The sequence below is a fragment of the Colossoma macropomum genome, unplaced genomic scaffold, assembly GCF_904425465.1.
Source record: "Colossoma macropomum unplaced genomic scaffold, Colossoma_macropomum, whole genome shotgun sequence".
NCBI lineage: Eukaryota > Metazoa > Chordata > Actinopteri > Characiformes > Serrasalmidae > Colossoma > Colossoma macropomum.
Window position 1 is genome coordinate 9932094 of NW_023494808.1, and position 20507 is coordinate 9952600.

Consider the following 20507-nt stretch of genomic DNA (forward strand, 5'->3'; position numbering starts at 1 on the left):
GGACAATGTGAGAGAGTAAACCAAGAACTGGGTAAATTCCTGAGGGCTTTCTCTCATGACAACCCTTCGGACTGGGCAAGATATTTGATTTGGGCAGAAATGGCACAAAACTCATTAACCAGTTCTGTTACAGGCATGACCCCATTCCAGTGTATCCTAGGATACCAGCCACCTCTAGCCCCTTGGACTGGGGTACACACGGACCTCCCCGCTGTGGATGAATGGATGACGAGGAGCGAAAGAGTATGGGAGGATACTCACCAGAGAATAGAAGCGGTACTCCAAAAGCACAAGGTACAGGCGGACCGTCACCGAGGACCTACTCCAGTGTATCAACCTGGGGATCGAGTATGGCTGGCTACGAAGGACGACACTCAGAGGGAAGTTGTAATAAACTTCAACCCAAATATATTGGGCCATTTAAAATAGTGAAGCGCATCAATGATGTTACCTATAGATTAGACTTACCCCCTCGCTTTAGAGTCTTGAGATCATTTCATGTTTCTCTTCTCAAACCTGCCATTACAGGGCCGTTGGACGAGGCTGTGCCAGACGTCTCGCCACCCCCACCGGAGGTGATAGATGGGGCTCCTGTTTATGCTGTCTGTAGGCTGCTGGACTCCCGGAGACGTGGGGGACAGCTGCAATACCTGGTTGACTGGGAGGGGTATGGTCCAGAAGAACAATGCTGGGTGGCTGCCAAGGACGTACTGTCACGCCTCAGGCGGACTCAGACTACATTTCCCACAATACATTAGGAGATCATTTGACGGAGCAACTTACCTCTGATGCAGAGTCCAGAAGGGACTCCATTGCCCACAATCCCTCGGGAGATCATATGACTTTGGATGGTTGTGCACGCACCTATCAGCGCTCACATTCACCGGAGTACTAAATACATACACCTGTGTTTATTGTCATATGACCCACTTAGTATAGTTTATAAGCTCGGGCTTTAGTCTTAGTCGTTGCGAGGTATTGTTTCTTCTTGAACTTGCTTAGCGTTTCTGTTATCTGTTTGCGATTGCCTGTTATGACCTACGTTTTGTTTCACTGACCTTTATTTTTGCCTGTCCCCTCTTGTACTTTTGCTGACTGTTTTTGGATCCGTGTTTTGACTTTTTGGCCTGGTTTTTGACTACGTTATCGGATCTCTCCCTTGGTTTTGTTTGCTTTGGTTATGATCACTTCAGTGATATTTTGCTGCTTTCTGGTTACGACCCACGCATGTTTTTTGACCACTTCTTTATCGAACTTGAATAAAGCCCTGTGTACATTTTTTATCCGTGAGTGTCTGAATTCTGTTGCATCGTCACAAGTTGTTTATTAGTCCACTCAATCTAAGAGCCTGTATGTGACATCCTTCCTCCTGTCACAAAATCTGATCATATTCAGATTTTTCTTTACAGTGGTGCTGATAGGAACCAGGGGTCACAATGTCTACAACACAAATATAGCCATTTTATTTACTGTGCCAAAATGACCAGTGAACCTACACGAGTCTTCTGAGCTTTTATATGTAATGTTGATGATGGTAAAATAGTGATAAATATGAAAATAAAAAGTTTTCTTTCGGGACTATTTTGCCTTGAAACATCCTGCATGTACTTCTCATAAAACAGTGTCTCACACATCAGGCAATATAGGTATAATTACTGCATATTTCATTTGAAATCCGAATGTGAAATATTCATATTTCATTTGGAGGCCACTGAGGCAAAACTTCAAACATCTGGTTCCTATCACCACCACGTCTAACAATTCTGGCTCTGTAAGTTTCTCTAGACTGGAGTGTTTCACTCTGAATGACCCTGTTTACCTCATAACCATTTAATTACACAGAAATTTAGAAAAAAATGTTGAAATTCCCCTTCAAACAATAGAACACAAAAGGGAGTGTTTTATCATGAATAACATTACAGCGGTGATCAGGTTGCAGGTGTAGCGCTGATGGATTGAAGAATAGTCTACTGCGAGAAAAAATGGGTAAAGTAACACTGTTAAGACAAAAATGATGATAATCAAGGAATTTGCCCAAAAAAATGTATTATGTCCTTACAATCACACAATCTTTACAATCATTTAGCAACCATATATTTATCATGTGTTATTTTACTTTGACAAAAGTTTATTTTTGACCTCTAGAGCACCTACCCCCTCATAAATGCCCACAAATGGGTTGTAAAAACCCATTCTCTTAACAGCAGTTTATAGTACTACATAAAGGTCTGGCTAATTAGCTGACTACACTGTCTAAACATGAATATCAATTTTATGAAATTAAATGAGGGACAATTATGTTCTCTCGCTCATTCTAGTCAAAAAAGAAAAAGAAAAAAAACAAGAAATCACCAAGGATTGTTTTTTTCATTTGTCTACAACCCCAAATCAGAAGAAGTTGGGGTGGTATGGAAAAAGCAAAAATATATATATATATATATATATATATATATATATATATATATACTATCATATATATATATATATATATATATATATAAAATAAACACAAGATATTTCATGTCTTGTTTGGTCACTTTCTTTTCATTTGTAAATATGCATCCATTCCTGCCACTGACGCCTGCAACACATCCCAAAAAAATTGGGACAGAGGAGGCAGTAATGAGGTAAAATAGTGCTGGAGGCAGTAATGGAGGCAATAATGAGGTAAAATAGTGCTGAAAATGCACTATACTCTGCTTTTCTAGTGCAAAACACAGTACAAAATTTTCACTTTCTTTGTTAATGACTATATTCTACTGCACCTTTAACATCAAACTTAATAATCACCTGAAGTCTAATATTGTGGCAACTGATTTTATATAACGTTACTTTCTGATTTCCATTCAAGGTCATCACTAAAGATTCATGGATAGGGGGGCTAAGCCTGTACTGGGGGGTTGAGGGCATGGTCCCCAAAAAATAACTTTTTAATGGCCCCAAAATGTTTAGAATGCAACAGTTAGAAACAATCAAGTACATCAGCCGTGTTAAGTAGATCAAGAATGGCTATTTGGTCATGTAGGTCTGTCTCTTCATAGTCTGTATTAAGCACACAGCTAGTATAACAAACACTATAACCATCCACTTACAGCAGACACAGATCGAGCAAAGGTAAGTGGAATACTGCTACTTCCTCTATTTTAGATAAGCTGTAAGGTCCTAAATATACACACATCCTTCTGGGTCGCAGGGGGAGCTGGAGCCTATCCCAGCAGTCATTGGGTGGAAGGCAGGATACACCCTGGACAGGTCACCAGTCCATCGCAGGGCAGTCCTAAATATATTATTCATGATTTTGATCTGTGGGCATATTCAATAAGCTATGTGACAAATATTATATTATAACAGTCAATTAGACGTTAAGTTCAATTAATTTCAGTATTAATTTTAATTGAAAGCTTCTCAACTCGCCTTCACTTTCTTCTTCATCACTAACCTCCATCAGATCTGCTCCCTCAGTCCTGTCAGTCTCCTTCAGCTTCTTTCTCTCCCGCTCTTCCTGTGTTTAGTAATACATTATCTTATCTTACAAGAACTTAAGGAAATAATGATCAATCAATTAAATTTTTGTTTTGTTTTACCTGATGAAAATCTTCTCATCTGACTGGCCTCAAAGGAGCTGCTGCCTCTTAAAGTATATCTACAGGTTGAGGAATTGAGGGATATGAAACTGTGTTATGAAGACCTTTTCACACAAAGCTGAAGTGGCTTTGTGTTTGAATTTTTACCGTTCCACCCTAAATCCTGCAGCAGTTTCATTCTGGTGCTTTGCGGCAGGAAAATCTGAACAGGAATCTGGTGAATAGGAAGCAACTTCAGCCTCGTCCTTTTCACTGACAATAACTTACTGTAAACAACAATATGTGGCAAATACTGGTGTCATTCCTTCCAAATACTGAAGAGAAATCTAAAAACAAAGAATATAAGGAGCTGTCAACAATCTGACACTCACTATGAAGTAAATTTTAACCAGAGACTCTATGGACTCTATGTGTGTCCAACACAAGGCCCATAATCCTATCCAACCCGCAAAAGTGTTTTAATTTTCTATTAAGATTAGCTCGTTTCACAGTGCAATGCAGCGTAACATGTGCTTTGACTCTCCTACTCCAACAACAGTCTATGGGACAGCGGTTACAACTCAATTCTACACGGTTCCACACCAGTCGTATCACCTAACAACTAACTGCAGTTTAGCCAGCGTAAACACTTAATGTTAGCTCAGCAGCTCAGACATTAAGCCCAAGTCTTAATGAACTTGCAGCAAAGAAAGGATGTCAAGTGTCTCGTTCAAGCAGATAGGTAGGTTTAAAAGACTGAGCTCATGGGGACTTTTAAATTATGAATATTTCAAGTATTCATGTAATATTTCATGGTCTACTACAAGTGCCTATATTTTACTGTTGTTGTTGTTGTTGTGTACTTTGAACAAACAGTGGTCAGTTTGGTTGGATATGTTGAGATACTTTAATATGGCCCTTAGTGGTTGAGTTTGACTCTCCTGTTCTGTGGGTTACAGTATCTGGCTTGTCAGCTAGTTAGCTAATGTTAGTGTTAGCCTAGCCTCTTTTCTTTACCTCACTTAAACCCAAGGTTAACTAAAGTCAGCTAGCCAGAGTTAACAAGCAACCAAGATTACTCAGGAAGGGGGGCTGAATAACATTTAGAGGAAATTGGCCTATATAGATCAGATTCTGAGGTTAGTATTCCTTGTCCCCACTGGTTCAGACTATTTTCCAAGCCAACAACACACATACACACACCCACACACACACACAGAAAAAAACCCTAAAAACTAAACTTAGACACTGAAATATTTTGTATTTTCATTATTGTTTTATTTATACTGTTCTATTTGCACACATTTTGTACAGCCTCTTGAGCTGCATATCTATGTATGTAGTAGTGTTAGTGAATGTAAATAGCTTGTTTTTACACATCATGATTAGTACTGTAGTCTAATCTGAAGTGCTTATAAAGTGCCTATGACTAGCTAACCTGTTCACAGTGAACAAGACTAGGCTAGCTAGCACATAGCAACGCTACTAAACACTGAGCCAACTACATAAATAACCTAATAATCCATCTCTAACTCATTAACGTTACACTCACTCCAAATATAACTGGTTTTAGTATGATTCGAACATCGAGGACTTATACTTACCTTTATATTCGTTTTCATAACGGGGCAAATTTAGCTACGACGTACAAGGCTAATGAAAACATTAACTGCTAGCATTAACTGGCGAAGAGAGGGAAAGAGCTTTGTTCTAGAACGTTCCCATGATTTTAAAGGGGCGTAAACCTTTTATGGGCCCTTTTCACAAAGAGTGGCGATTACTTTCGGTTTACGCGTTAGCAGGGTAAAACTAACTTCCGCTCCATATAACTACTACAGAAGGGATGACAAAATGTTGTAGTAGTGAACCATAATGCTCAAATACTGAGCTACAACAGACATATGTTAGTTTTAGTGCACTGTCACGTCAAACAGTGAGAATAGAAAGTGGATGGAAGCTCTGAATGCACTGTAAACAGAGCTAAAATTTGTATCTGTGTGTGTGATGTAGCCCTGCTTACTGCTGCTGCCTTACATCGAGCTGTCTCCCTGTCTTTGTAAAACATGTCAGCGATTTCTGTAATACTAATGTTTTGAAATGAAAGCACTTTCATATGTAGTACGAATTTGAACGATGTTGTTTAGCTGTACCCAGCTAGCTACGCTAGAGGCCATTGCGAACTGTATTCCCAAACAAGGAAGCTAGTTTTTATTAGCTGCAGCCGGCTAATGTGGAGCAGGTTCTGTGACACATTTACAGCATATCAGTGATTTCTCTAATGTTATAAACGCAAACCAAAACTTTTATATGTAAAGTCTGTTTGACAGACCTCGTTTAAACTCTCTTTTAGCTTATGGTAGGCTAGCAAGCTACAGGCGCTAATTAGCTAGCCTACCATTAGCAGTTTTAGGAGCACCAGCTTCATATGAGTAGCAGACTTTAAAGCTGGCTGGCTAGCTAGCTATGTTAGCGATCTGCCAAACAGCATCTTTATTTTAGTTTCATGGCAATTTTTGAAGAAGTACTTCGGAAAACATCCACCTTTCACTGCTCAGTCAAAAACACGACTCCTAGGTAACTTGTATCTTAGCATCGCGGTTATGCTGTGACGTTTTGATGTCCATTTCCTGACATAGCTAGGTTAGCTAGTATGTGATCTGGGAAGAGCCACGTGAGGTTTTTGACAATCTGCCAGCTAACGTTAGCTGTTCGTACCAAGCTGATCATGTAAGAATTATTTCGTTGACGGTTTATTGCCTGCATTAGCTTTTTAAAGATGAGTGCAAAATTAACTGGTGATGCAGAAAGCTGCTTTATGTTAGCCGGGTCATCTAGTTTGGGATAATAGCTACTCTTAGCTAGCTTAATATAAATGTCCATCGAATTCATGCCACATATAAAAGCTCTTCTTTCTTTTGAAAACAGGAATATAAGAGAAATCGCTGGCATGTTGTACAAAGACACAGAGACTGCTTGATGTGAAGCAGCAGCAGTAAGCAGGGCTACATCACACATACAGCATTTTAGCTCTGTTTACAGTTAAATCAGTGCTTCCATCCCCTCCTTATTCTCACTGTTTGTCATAACAGTGCAGGAAAACTATAATATATCTGTTGTAGCTCAGTGTTTGAGCGTTATGGTTCACTACTGTAACATTTTGTCATCCCTTCTGCAGTAGTTATATGGAGCGGAAGCGAGTTTAACCTGCTAACGCGTAAACCGGAAGTAATCGCCACTCTTTGTGAAAAGGGTCCACTCCCAAACAAGGAGGCTAGCTTTCATTAGCTGCTGGCACCAGCTGGCTAACGTGGAGCAGGTTCTGTGACACATTTAGCTACAGGATGCCAGACTTCTGTGACATAAACGCAAACCAGAACTTTTATATGTAAAGCCTATTTGACAGACATCGTTTAAACTCGTTTTAGGCTACAGTCGCTAATTATCTAGCCTACCATTAGCAGTTTAAGGAACACTAGCAGAGCCAGTTTATGAGGAGCCTGGCCACTTCCTATTTCCCCCGTTATATCAAAAACAGGACTGCTGAACAGCAGAGGGCGCCCGCGAGTGAGTCCTCAATGAATGGGAGTGAATGGAGCTCAACGGCTAAAAACGAGCAGTTAAAATAGTTTCTAATCACTGAACCAGAACATTCCTTTAATTTAGACAGTAGAAGGATGAATTTCACTAAAAAACAAAGAAATCTCACCTGTTTGTTTCCCTTTTTCTACAGAAAGCGGGTTTTGGGCAGCAGGAGGCGGGCTTTACTGCTAGAGCGTGATTGATTGGTGAGCGGAGCAGATCATTGGCTGTTCACACTCACTGACGTCATGAACGTACATGAGGCGCAGTTTTAAACTCCTATAACTCGAGTTTAAAAGCTCTTAAAAATATAACAGCGGTGTTAAAATGATTTATGCTGCTCTGTGTTCAGGAAATGATTGTATTATTTTACATTAAAAATGTTTCAGCATTTATAAACTCTGATTTTGCTCAAATGCTCCATATCAACCCATTCATTCTGGACTCGCTCGGGAGCGCCCTCTGGCGTTTGAGAAGCCCAGATGACAGTGCGGAGTGGGAATTCTCCTCTCTACAGGTTCTCTGCTGAAATGCCACACCAGGACGTTTCTCAATAACACGTCCTCCACTGCAAGACAACGCGTTTCTCTCTCTAACAGGGGAAGCGCTAACCTGTTTCCTCATTCTGACTAAATCAACAAATAAGGTTCCTAATTCTACACTATTAGTTTACGGGACCCTTTTACACGGAGCGGTGTTTCCCGAGTCTTGTGGCCCGATTCCTGTAATGTAAGTTACATATGAGAAACCAAACATGACAAAAGACGTGCAAGGAAATACGAGACGGAATAAACATTCAGGACGCGAAGGAGGTCGAGATACCAGAGAACTTGTAGAGAGGAGGTACCACTCTGTAATGTCATCTGGGTTTCTCAAACACTAGAGGGCGCTCCTGAGCGAGTCCAAAATGAATGGGTTGATATGGAGCATTTGAGCAAAATCAGAGTTTATAAATGCTGAAACATTTTTAATGTAAATTAATACAATCATTTCCTGAACACAAAGCAGCATAAATCATTTTAACACCGCTGTTATATTTTTAAGAGCTTTTAAACTCGAGTTATAGGAGTTTAAAACTGCGCCTCATGTACGTTCATGACGTCAGTGAGTGTGAACAGCCAATGATCTGCTCCGCTCACCAATCAATCACGCTCTAGCAGTAAAGCCCGCCTCCTGCTGCCCAAAACCCGCTTTCTGTAGAAAAAGGGAAACAAACAGGTGAGATTTCTTTGTTTTTTAGTGAAATCCATCCTTCTACGTTCTTAAATTAAAGGAAAGTTCTGGTTCAGTGATTAGAAACTATTTTAACTGTTCGTTTTTAGCCGTTGAGCTCCATTCACTCCCATTCATTGAGGACTCGCTCGCGGGCGCCCTCTGCTGTTCAGCAGCGCTGTTGGCCAGGCTCCTCATAAACCGGCTCCGATTTCAGTTCGTCAACTCACCTAAAATGGCGTCGAGTAACGGTAAGCGTTTATTTACTGTACTAATCCGAATTAAAACAGGTGTAGGTCACATCACGCTGCATTTACAACGTTTATACAGCTAAACTATTATTTAACTGAATTCCCAGTTAACCAAGTAAAAGTGTCAGCCCTCCTGTTACCTTCAAATCTCCCAGTAAGGAGGTTCGGAGACCCCCCTGGTCAAATTCCAGATTTTCTGGATTTTCTAAGAGAAAATTAAACACATCCTCCTCAGAGAACACAAATATGAGATTGTTCTGCCAAGTTTAGTTTGACAAGCTGGAGAAAATACAATATAAAATGCACAGGATACATTTTATGTTTAGTATTTTTCCCCCAATATGTTAAATTCTGTAAATAAACAGTAATTGTGCATTAAAATCTACAGAAATGTGTTCTGTGTAGAGGATGTGTTCATACATAAGATTTTATACAGAGCAAGTACAAGGGAGAAGAGAATGTCTAACACAGCGTAATGTGGAAACTTGATAGACTACAGAAATCTCACACCAATGCTAGAACCTCACACTAAATCACAGTTGATCTGAATTTGCTCTGCTATCCGAGGTTGATGGTAATAATGCTTTCTGTTAAAACAGTTCTACAAGTGTCGGACGGCACACTCAGATTGAGAAGTGTTCAAAATAATTCATTATTTTCATAAATAAATCATAAAAATACTTCACATCATACATACATTAATTAAAAATACTATGGATGATCCTTTGTTTCAATCCAAATATTTATTTAAGTTGAATAAAATTAGTAGGTTACTTGTTACAATGTGAAAAAACATAGAAACCATCAAGGTTTCTGTTAGTTCCTGATTTTGTAAAGTTTTTGGCTTTTTTAAAGGGTTGATATCACAGTGTAAAGGAGCTTAAGCTTTGGTTTGTCCATCTGAATTTTCATGACCAAATCGTAAGGCAAATTATTCAGTAACTGCATGAAATAAATGTCAATTTTTATTTTATTTATTATTATTATTTTTTGTAAAAGTTCCCCTCAAATTAACAGAACGTGTTTTATGATCACACATATTGCTGTATGCTTACAATTTACTGCTGAAGGCCAAAAATCTCAGACGCTCTTTGTATTATTTTATAAAAGTAATTTTTACAGAGCAGATCACTGAAGAGACGCCATCTGTTTGTAGTTTAAAGCCCAGATTTGTGGAAAAATGGGTCGACTTTCAGTAAACAAAAAAATTGTGAGTTCAGCTTCTTTTATTATAAGGGTTTAAAATTACATCACCCATCTATTTGACTGGAAAGAAAACAGTTACAGCTCTCATATGACCCCCACCTTCTGAATGTAGCTTATGAAATATGAAAGTTATGAAGAATATGACGAAGTCCGTTTTGGAACCACCCAAGGAGTTGAAGAGGTTAATGGTTTAACAGGTGACCAATAACTGATTCTATATGCTCTTAATGGTTTTACAGGAAGCTAGTGGTCTCTATTGGAAACCATTAAGCCAAATCCCATTAGAAAGCAAAACCATTAGGTTTCTCTTCTATAAGATAATATTTGACCTGCAGCCCATTTGGTCAGATTCTGAAGAAGACAGGACGTCAAATTCTGAACCTGTCGTTGATCCCGAACAAGCTTTTTGGTCGGCAGCTGTGAACAACTAAACAAACCGGAATCAGCCAAAAACCACCAGAGTACAATTCAGCAAATAGGATGGGCTGTGAAAAGCTTTACAGACTGATTAGACCAAAACCACATTCAGGTCAGGTTCATCTGACAGATACTGAACCTGAGTTGGGCCTGATATTGACACAGTTTTATGGCCCTGTCTGCAACACAAACAGGTGTTACTATTATTAAAGCACATTTAATTAAATGTTTGGGGCTCATTTGCTTTACTTTTCTCTTTGTTTTGCAGAACAGTTTTATTAAGGAATAGAACACTGGAGGCTGTGTTATTGGGAGTAACATCACAGCAGGGATGATCTACTGTACTCACCTTCAGCTCTTTCCTGCTACCGAATAACAGCTGTGATATTATTTGCGATAACACGCTCCCTCTCATGTTCTGTTCCTTAAGAAAAAAGGATAGAATCTGTTTTGAGACCGAAAGAAAAACTGAGTGTTAAAATGTTTTTCAAAATAGACCTAAAACCAGAAATCAAACTTGACCATTTTCTCCTTGTTACCTTATTAGTTCAGAAATACGTCACGGTATGGAAGGAAAAGGTGCCCTGATTTCTGATTCATGATGACGGTATGTGCTGAGAGCAGGCTGGGCTGAGTCAGGCTGGGCTGAGTCAGGCAGTATGAAATGATGGGCAGATCTAATGCAGTGAAAATTAATTTGGGTGGCTTGATATAAAACAGTGGCCAGAACAGAAATTTGGAATTCACTGCAAACTGGGAAAACGTCTTTAACTAATAATGTTTATTTCTTTATGAACACAAGGAACTGGAAATAATAGCTTATGCAGTTTCAAGATGCTGTCGGAACAAAACCTCGTATCTCCATTTTTAACGTTTTTCAGTTTTCGACATAATTTGAAAATGCCTGTTGCCTTTTACATTGTATGTAAATTTCATGATGAATGGACTAAAGGAAACGGCCCAAAATGACTAGGAAAAAGTCTGGTTCCATTGACTTTCAATAAAAGTAAAGTATGTTTTTTCATTCTCCTGTAAAGTTACCATTTTGGAGATACGAGGTTTTGTTCTGATAGCAGCGATGTGTAGTAATACAGTTTAATGTTGGATTATTTACTGTTTTGCATTTTGGAGTTTGTTTGAATGTGTTTATTCAGATAGATGCTGACCATTATGCTGTATTATGCTACATAAGCACAGCAGAAAATAACGTATAACTTATGCTTGTGGCACAGCTCCATCACGGCCTCAGAGGAGGGGAAGTCTAACCTTCAGACCTCCTGACAGTAAGTTATACTGCATTCATATTCTCTGGAATTGAGACTGCACTGCAGTGGAGGAGTGTTTGTCTGACTCCTGAAATTAATAATCTCAAAGTATTATGGCAAAAAACTAGCCAGCTGAATGAAGTCAGTAGCACACAAACGGAGAAACTTAGAGATGAAACTGCTGGAGAACACAGTAGATTTTTTTCCTTACCTCATCTATCTGTACAACAGACAGGGGGCAGCAAACTGAAGCGTAGGTAAGGGTCACACTAACAAAACATGGAAGGAAGTGTAACATGCTGAGAGTCACTCCTGACCAAGAACTGCGATGAGTTGTAGTCCTGGTTGACAACTGATCAAACTATTTTACATTCGGACTAAGAGAAACAGGCTCAGATTTTTACAAAATTTGTAATGGTGTAATGAGAGAACACTCCATAGCCTTAAGGTGTGCTTCCTTCCTCCCTTCCTTCATTTATTCATTCAGTCATTCATAATGAAGGGAACGGTTGAAACTGGTAGGAATGGATGGGTAAATGTTTGTGTTGTAAAACAGATTAACATACTTTAATTATCATATCAATACCTTATCAGTTGCTGCACTATTAACTCACTAATATCTCTCCATAAACGGATCTGTCCTGTTCATCAATTTCTCTCTCTTTCTCTCTCTCCCCCTTTATTTGAGCCCCTGAGCGACGTCTGCCTGAGCTGCCACATGTGAGCCAACAGAGCTGCTAGAGTCACCAGAGCTCCATCTCTGATGGCTGATCTGCTCCTCACCTGCATGAACTGACCCTCCTGCTGCTGCATAAACTGAAACTAATCTAATTAACCGTTGCTCCACCTGTTTTCCCCGTTTTGTACTATTATACTTTACACTAACAATGTTTGCTATTCGGTGTGGACCAGAGGAGGATGGGTTCCCCTTTTGAGTCTTGGTTCCTCTCAAGGTTTCTTCCTCCTGCTCTTAGGGAGTTTTTCCTTGCCACTGTCGCCGCTGGCGACGCTCATGGGGGCTCTGACCCGGATTTTTCTGTAAAGCGGCTTTGTGACAACACCTGTTGTAAAAAGTGCTATATAAATAAACTTTGACTTGCCTTGACTTATCATGGAATATACATTTTCCTCACTTCTGAAGTTTGAAGCAATATGTAAATATTGTTGAAGTTTCAAAACTTACCAGAGAACAGATGTCAGCCTGTTTAATTCTAAGTGATAAAGGGAGAATATTTTTGGTACATTAAATAAGTAGACATTGGGGAAGAAAAATAATGAAATGCAGGAAAAATGCAGAATATGGACCTTTTGAAATAATAAATATGTATGAAATTGTATGTTTGAAAGAATAACCAAGTTTTTTTCATAAATTGAATTAATCAGTTGCATACAAATGTTGATACTGATAGAAAAAGGAATTAGAGAAAACTAATAATGAGACTGAACCATGCTGTTTCGTAATAACCAAGAGAGTGATATACTTTTATTTCATATATTTCTCAATTTCATAATGCAGTGAGGATTATGCTGCTGGGGAAGAACAGCCAGGAGATCAGAAGAGTGGAACATTTCATCCTGAGAAGAGACGTGTTTGATGCTGAAGCTCCTCTTAGTTCAGCAGAGCAGTACAGTGAGAAAGCCAGAGAAAAAGCGGAAGGAAGAGACATCACACTCATCAACACACCTCAGCTGTTTGATACTGAACTCTCTGATGAGGAGCTGAGTGAGAGAGTGAAAGAGTGCATGACTCTTTGTGCTCCTGGACCTCACGTTATAATGCTGGTACAGCCAGGAAACTTCACTGAGGCAGACAGAAACCGACTGAATCACATCTTCAAATCTTCATCTGATGACGCCCTTAAATACACCATGGTACTGACAACACAAAAGCCACAGTCAGGCAGCAGTGTAGATCCAGGTGAAGAGAGCGTCTCTGAGGAGAATATTATAGAAAGGATTAAGTGGTATTTTGACCTTGAAAGTGAAAGCAGTCATTCTGCTCTTATGGAGAAGATGATTAAAGAGAATGGAGGGGAACACTTTCAGTGGGAGGAATTCATGATGGTTCAACTTGCAACAGAACAACAGCAGGAACAAACAGCAGCGCAGAATAAACCTGAACAAACAGTGGGGAAAAATATTCCACATAAAGACAGCGGACAGCAGAAGGAAACATGTAAGCACAGTTTTATGAAATTAAAATTCAAAGATTTTTATTTTCTTGGTTTCTTTTAAGTTTACCAAATCATACAAAACAATTATGCTAAAGAAGATATTAGAATTTCACCAGTGTTACAGTTTGTGATAATCAGACTGCAACACTCATGATAACAGTGGTTTTGGTCACTGACATTTTATATTCCAAAAACAGCAGGAAGATCTTGGAATCCATTCTGTCGTGGTGGAAAACAAGAGGGTGAGGGTGAGTCATAGTCAATTATTTTCTAAATTAAATGTTTCTCAACTCATATATAAGATTATGAATTATTTGAGTTAAATTTAATACATGTATTGAATTTTTTTATATTCAGTCATTTCATTATTTACATCTTAATGTGATTCATGTTTTGCTGTGACTTATTTTCATGTACCTCTTTAGTGTAAATTTCTAAACCTGACAGGTTCCAGTTTGTTTCTCTTTCAGTGCCTCAGAGGTTGAACCTGGTGCTGTGTGGCAGTGATGGAGCACTGAAGGCCTCCATATCAGATCTCATTCTGGGCCCAAGCCAGCGCAGTTCAGCACCCAGCTCAGAGTGCGTGAGGAGAGATGGAGCGGTGTCTAGACGCTCGATCACCCTGGTGGAGATGCCAGCTCTCTACAACACACCTCACTCGGAGGAGGAAGTGATGCGAGAGGCTCTCCGCTGTGTCTCTCTGTGTGATCCAGGAGTCCATGCGTTCCTCCTCATCATTCCAGTTGGCCCCATCACTGATGAAGACAAAGGAGAAATGGAGAAGATCCAGAAAATTTTCAGCTTTGTAGTCAATGATCATTTAATAGTTCTCTTTACAGTGCAGCAGGCTGATAGTACAGCTGAAAAAGATTTTATAGAACAAAGCACTGATATAAAGAACTTTCTTTCCATTTGTAAACATAAACATATATTAGTAGAAACAAAGACAGGGAAAAAAAACAAGCAAATGAGTGAAAAACTGTTAGATGAAATTAAAGAAATGACAGAAACACAGCCATATTGTCTTTACATGTATGTAAAAGCTCAAGAGGACAGAGTCAGATGTGAACTACAGGAACAGTATAAAGAAGAGCTGAGCAAAAAGGAGAAAGAAATCCAGGAGTTAGAGAAAGAAGTCCAAGAGTTAAAGTGGAAGCTCCAGCCAGAAGGTAAGCACTTTGACTTTTCAGATCAACCCTTAAAGTAAGACAACAAAGGATTTAATATATTGTAATAAACTATATGACTTTTAAAGCCCTGTTCTTGAACCAATACATGGAAAGTACTGTGCAAAAATCAGAGTCCACACTTATATGCATTTGATTTCCAGTCAAAAAGGTCTATTAAGTATAAGTTGAGGACACAGAGAGACTGTTTAAATAAACAAACTACACTGCACATTAAAAACTAAACTTTTGTGTATCAAGCTGAGTGTTAGTCACCAGTAGATCAATAATCACAGCATCCCAACTTCACGTAATTCAAAAATTTTTATTTGAAGCCATCATTTCCCAGCTGCTGAGCTGCCACTTCTTTGTTTTCATGTGTATCTTTGGCGTAGTACTGTTATATCAAACACCCACTACCACACACCACAAAACAGAAAGCAGACTCTCTGGAGAAAAACAGAAGTCTGGTTTGAAGGACAGTAAAGATAGGCATGCCTTTAACTAAGTTCTACAGGCATCTTATTTTCCAAATTGATAAATCGAATCAGTTTTTTATTTGCTTTATGAAAAGCTTAATGAAAAGATACTTCATAAAAGAGCACTTTGCATTTGTTTACCCTTGGCAGTTTTCTGTCTTGTGACTGGGCAGTCACAAGCCTGTAGATCTACCAGAAAATGTGGGGTTTATGTTTCCATTAAAGATTGTGGGGACCCCTGATACCGACTGAAGAACATCTGATAGAAGAATGTCTGAACATTGTTGCTGACCAAATTAATCCTTTCATGGCCTTTCATGTTTATCCACACTTGGATGGGAGCTTTGAGCACGACAGTACACCATGTCAAAAGGCATGTATTATGACCAAATGGTTTCAGAATCAAGATGAAGTGTGTACTGCTTCAGTGGACTTTACAGTCCCCAAATCTCAGTCCTATCGAGCATCTTCCGGACAAATTGGATGAGGCTGTTCACAGTAAAACTGCAGCCATCCAGTCCGCAGCATCAGCACAATGCAGTCATTTCTACATGTCGCCACATACCTGCACAACACATCCAGCATTGTGTATAATCCATGCCCAGGCGTTCTGAAGGCCAAAGAAAGCACATCTTGGTACAAACCTCCTGAAGAAAGGGGTTAAGTTCACCTGGACTAGTGCATTTGTAAAGGCTTTTGAGCAAATTCAGGCCGTGTTGACCTGTAAGCCAGGGTTGGCTGCACCAGGTTTTAATTCTCCATTTAAATTGGCAGTGGTTGCTTGTGAGGTAGGCGGGAGTGCTGTCCTACTACAAGCTGATGGAGCTGGTATTAATAAACCAGTAGCATATTTTTCCAATAAGCTAAAGAAACATCAATGACTATTCCACATCAAAGACTATTTCATCACTGTGCTGGCTTTGGTGTTGGCTATACAACATTTCAAAGTGTGAATGTCCAGTTCAGTAGGGAATGTAGTAATCGTTAGTGATTACAGTCCCTCTATCTTTCCTGCACAGTTCAGAACTGCAAACCAGTGTGTGTTTTTGTGGGCGTGGTGCTACAGCGCTACAGCTTGGTGTTGAATCATGTTGCTGGAAGAGGTAATGTTTTTTCGACACTCTGTCCAGGCTGAAGGATGGTGAGGTCTGAGTTGGGAAATATGAAGGTTTTGTTACTTTGGTAATGTTATGAAAATTTTACTTTGTCATTTGGCACTAAAGATTTTATTGTAGAAGTAATCTGTATTGTATATAAGCAGAAAAGAAAGGATAATTTGAGAGTTGTTAGTACTGTATAGTAGTGTGATAAAAGTAGACAGATAGATAGATGGATAGATTGCAGTGTTTCAGTAGCATAAAATATATAATTGCTTACATATACTATGCAGAAAATAAAAAATAGAAATAAAAATATACATAAATTAGGCAGAAATAGAAAAAATAGACAAAAAATAGACATAAGTTGAAGTATGAGAGTATAGGAATAAAAGTATATCTATTTGCATATTTACATAGCATATAATACAGATTTGTTGTATTTATTTATTGACAGCAGGCACTGAGTGGTATGAGTAAACTAAAAGCACAGTGAGTATAGACATAACTAGGAGTTGCAGCAATATTACAGTGTAAAGTGCGCAGTGAGTGTCATTGTGTATAAAAAAGAAGAACTAAAAAATAAAGAGAAACGTGGTGGTATGTTTTTGTTGTTTGGTTGTTTTTCTTTGAGAGGGGGAGAAATGTTAGGATTCTGAGATTGGACTGCAGACGAATCTGTTTGGACTGTTGGCCTTTCAGTGGTTTAAAACTACATTTAGACACACGTCTCACATTAAATTACAACACTGAGTCTCGAATACAGTCAGGACCAGGCAAAATCAATTACACTGGAGACATGTGTATGAGAGACTGAGAGGTATCAGCAAATATCGAACAAAAATGTAAAAATCTTAATTTTATATGACAAAATTGTGATTATTGAGTTGATCTTACCAAAATAATGTGTAACTTGTACTAATGTCACTTTCAGGTGAAGATAAAGATGAACCACAGGCTTCAAGCTGCTTAAGGATAGTACTGATTGGAAAAACAGGAAGTGGAAAGAGTGCGACAGGAAACACCATCCTGGGAAGAGATGTATTTAAAAGTGAATTCAGTTTTGTTTCTGTGACAAAGGTTTGCCAGAAAGGAGTTAGTGAGGTTGAGGGAAAGTCAGTTACTGTTGTTGACACTCCAGACCTCTTTGACACTGAACTATCAAATGAAGACATACAGCAAGAAATTGTGAAGTGCTTCTCACTGTTAGCACCCGGACCCCACGCTTTCCTCATTGTGCTGAGTTTGGGAAGATTCACCAAAGAAGAATTAGAGACTTTAGATCTGATAAAAAAGACATTTGGTCCAAAGGCTGCTATGTTCACTATAGTGCTGTTCACTGGAGGAGATAAGCTGGGAAATAAGTCAATAGAACAATTCATTGAGGAAAGTAACATGGAACAAATCAACAAGCTGCTCAGAGACTGTGGAAACAGATATATAGTATTTAATAACAACGAAAAAGAAGACCGCACCCAAGTTTCTGAACTTTTAAAACGGATAGAAATGGTGATAAACTCAAACACGTCAAGTCAGCACTTCACAAACAGCATGTTCGAAGAGGCGGAAATGTCCATCAAAAAGAGAATTGAAGAAATTCTGAAAGAGAAAGAGCGAGAGATTGAAGCTGAAAAGGAGAAACTGAAAAACAAATACAGCAAAGAAATGGAAGAGATGAAGAAAAGACAAGTGGAAGAAAAACAAAAGGCTGATGAAGAAAAGCTCCAAATGGAGAGGAAGTTCAGAGAAAAGATGGAAACCCTCAAACAAGAGTTTGAAGAAAAAAATGAACAAGAGAAAAAGAAACGGGAGATGGAGGACAAGACGAGGTTAGAAGAAGAAAAGATACAAACAAGGAAATGGCAAAACAGAATTAATGAGTTAGAAAAAGAGAACCAAAAGCAGAGAGCGGAATTTGAAAAACAGTAAAGAGACAGAAAGGAGGAGGATAAAAAGAGAGAAGAGAGATACAAACAAGAAAAAGAAATTCTCATGAATCAACAGAAGCGTGCCATGGAGGAGCTGAGAATGAGACAGGAGGAAGAGCGTAAAAGGAAAGATCTGGAAGAGGACAAAAGGAGGCAAGAAGAAGAGAATGAGAGGCACAACTGGGAGAGGAAAATAAAAGAGGCTGAACACGAGAAAAAAGAGATACAAGAGGACCTAAAGCGTAAACAGAGGGAATGGGAAGAAGAAAAGAAAAGAGAGATGAAAAGACGGGAGGAAGAGGACCGACTAAGAAAACAGAGACACGCAGAAGAGCTAAGAGCAAAAGAAGAAGAACAAGACAGATTGAGAGAGGAATTTGAAAGGGAGATGGAAGAAGAAAGACGTCAGAGAGAGGAGGAGAAACAACATTGGAGGGACGAGAGTGAGCGAAAAGAGAGAGAGAATGAGGAAAAGAAACGTGCAATGGAAGCACAAATGAAAGAGCAGTATGAGCAGCTGGAGAAAATGAGAAAGGAAGAGTGGGAGAGAAGAAGACGTGAGGATGATGAAAGAAGAGAAGAAGAGACGCAAAGACTGCAGAAACTTAGAGAGGAGATAGAGAGAGAACAGCGAGAGGAGATTAGGAGGAGAGAGAGAGAAGACACAGCAAGAAGAGAGAGAGAGAGGAGAAGGAACGTGAGGAAATGAAAAAGAACTATGATCAGAAAATAGAAGAGATGAAAAATAAATATGAAGATGAAGCCAGAAAGCAGGCTGAGCAGTTCAATGAGTTCAATGATGAAAAAGAAAAACACTTCAAGAAGCTGATTAAAGAGTATCAGAAACAGTATGGACTTCTGGAGAATCTGTTTAAAAGCACCAAGGCTGAAAATACTGAGGAAATGAAGAAACTACAAGAGGAACTGGACGAACTAAAAAATCAGTCGCATTGTGCCATTCAGTGAGACGTGCTGTGAAACATGATGAACAATAACACTTCTTAAAAGAAGTCAGTTTTTTATTATTTCATTTGTACTTTTTAACTGTCCAAGGAAGACGATTTAATGTTACTAATGCTAAACATTTAATGCTTCTGAGCTCACTGTTATTTTTTAGTATAGTTCAAATTGATTTTTAAGTTGCTCGGTACCCTGTACTGTTGCACACCTTAAAAACTGCTTGTAGGAAGAATGGGACAAAATTACACCTGAAATTCTTCGTCACTTAGGCCAAACCCATTTCTTCTTTTTACCCCTACCCCTTGTTTCCGAGTGTTACCTTAACCCCATAGAACTAAGTTACAAGGGGTAGTGGTTGAAATCTTGCCCTACGAAATGGGACGACTCTCAAATTAAAAATAAAAAAAAAGAACATTGCTTGATTAACAGCTACTAGTGCTGCTCTGTAGGCAACCCTGCCAGTCTACAGTGACAGCAGAGGAGGGCAAAGTTCAGCAACCTCACTGCTGGCTTTAGTTACATGTAGGGAATCATATGCTTTCAAAAAGGGGGGCAATTATTTATTATTGCCCACCCCTAATTCTTCAGTGATACGAAGCTGAAGTCAGCTATTCACCAGCTTCTTGTTTAAATTTTCCCGTTCCACCTTAAATGGTGCAGCAGTCACATTCTGGCGCTTCAGGTGTCAGAACTGCAGGACTGTTTAAGGTGGAACGGGAAAGTCAGCCAATGTGTGCTGGCGTGTAGCTGGGCCTAATCCGTTCACCGAGTCTCCCTGAGGCTGGGCCAAAGTCGGCAGCCAGGCTAGGGCCAGTGTCTTTTTGAACATCGGCCCAAAATTGGGCCAGCAGACTTGGCCTGGACTTGGCAAATGACTTGTTACCGGCTGTGTTTCTGCCATTACTATTGGTCAATTTCAGTGCTTAATTAACATAATTTTCTTGAATATTCCAATTTTATGGTATGAATAGATGTTCACTGTTATAAGTAATACATGCATATACATGACAATGATTATTGTATTACTGTATTATTTATCACACATACAGAGCTAAAACTATCTAAATTACAGAGGCGTGCACACACACATGCACATACACACACGCACATACACACACGCTTAAAGGACAAAACAATTATTAGTGGTCAGTTTTTTGCATTATTATGTTTACAAAACACATTTCAATGTTATTACAAGCAAGACTTCAGC

At 39.1% G+C, this 20507-nt stretch overlaps 2 protein-coding genes across 2 annotated transcripts; both read left to right on the top strand.

Annotated features, from left to right (window-relative positions):
- Window positions 1-8535: 8535 nt before the first annotated feature.
- Window positions 8536-13506, top strand: LOC118797970 (GTPase IMAP family member 4-like; the record flags this gene model as incomplete). Its single annotated transcript, XM_036557267.1, has 3 exons — window positions 8536-8605; window positions 11461-11511; window positions 13010-13506. Coding segments are annotated over exons 1-3 (564 nt in total), but the record flags the coding sequence as incomplete, so codon positions are not given.
- On the top strand, window positions 13504-19525 carry LOC118797787 (uncharacterized protein PFB0765w-like). The gene is given in 4 exon segments (XM_036557052.1): window positions 13504-13669; window positions 13865-13915; window positions 14138-14836; window positions 17344-19525. Coding segments are annotated over 4 exon segments (2616 nt in total). The 5' UTR covers window positions 13504-13506; the 3' UTR covers window positions 19047-19525.
- The last annotated feature ends 982 nt before the right edge of the window (window positions 19526-20507 follow it).